The 225-nt window shown below is 57.3% G+C and overlaps 1 protein-coding gene across 1 annotated transcript in view; it reads right to left on the bottom strand.

Moving 5' to 3' along the window:
* Positions 1-8: 8 nt before the first annotated feature.
* The window catches only part of ENTPD8 (ectonucleoside triphosphate diphosphohydrolase 8), a gene marked incomplete at its 3' end in the record, with an annotated part of 7,445 nt that continues 7,228 nt past the window's right edge, over positions 9-225 (bottom strand). Inside the window, exon 9 of the mRNA XM_010132625.1 lies at positions 9-169. Coding sequence (XP_010130927.1) covers positions 9-169 — 161 coding nt within the window. The remainder of the gene's footprint in view (positions 170-225) is intronic.

The following is a 225-nucleotide window of genomic DNA, read 5'->3' as shown; positions in this document are numbered from 1 at the left end:
GCTCCCGCCCGCAGCTGGGTTTGCTGCCTACCTTCATCTGGAAGAAGATGTTCTTCCAGCTGGTCTCGTTGAACTTGTAGGCGTCGAGGAGGAGCGTGAGGATGTAGTTGGCGTTGGCGCAGTATTTCGGCAGTCGCTCGGGATTCTCGTCAGGGTAGCTAGAGGAGAGCTGGGGTGGGGACAGGTTTGGGGAGGAAGGGAAGTTATTTGCAGGCAATCTCCGTG

The sequence above is a fragment of the Buceros rhinoceros genome, unplaced genomic scaffold (assembly GCF_000710305.1).
Source record: "Buceros rhinoceros silvestris isolate BGI_N320 unplaced genomic scaffold, ASM71030v1 scaffold31363, whole genome shotgun sequence".
NCBI classification, from domain to species: Eukaryota; Metazoa; Chordata; class Aves; order Bucerotiformes; family Bucerotidae; genus Buceros; species Buceros rhinoceros.
Note: the sequence above shows the minus strand (reverse complement) of the source record. Positions and strands in the feature narration are given on the sequence as shown.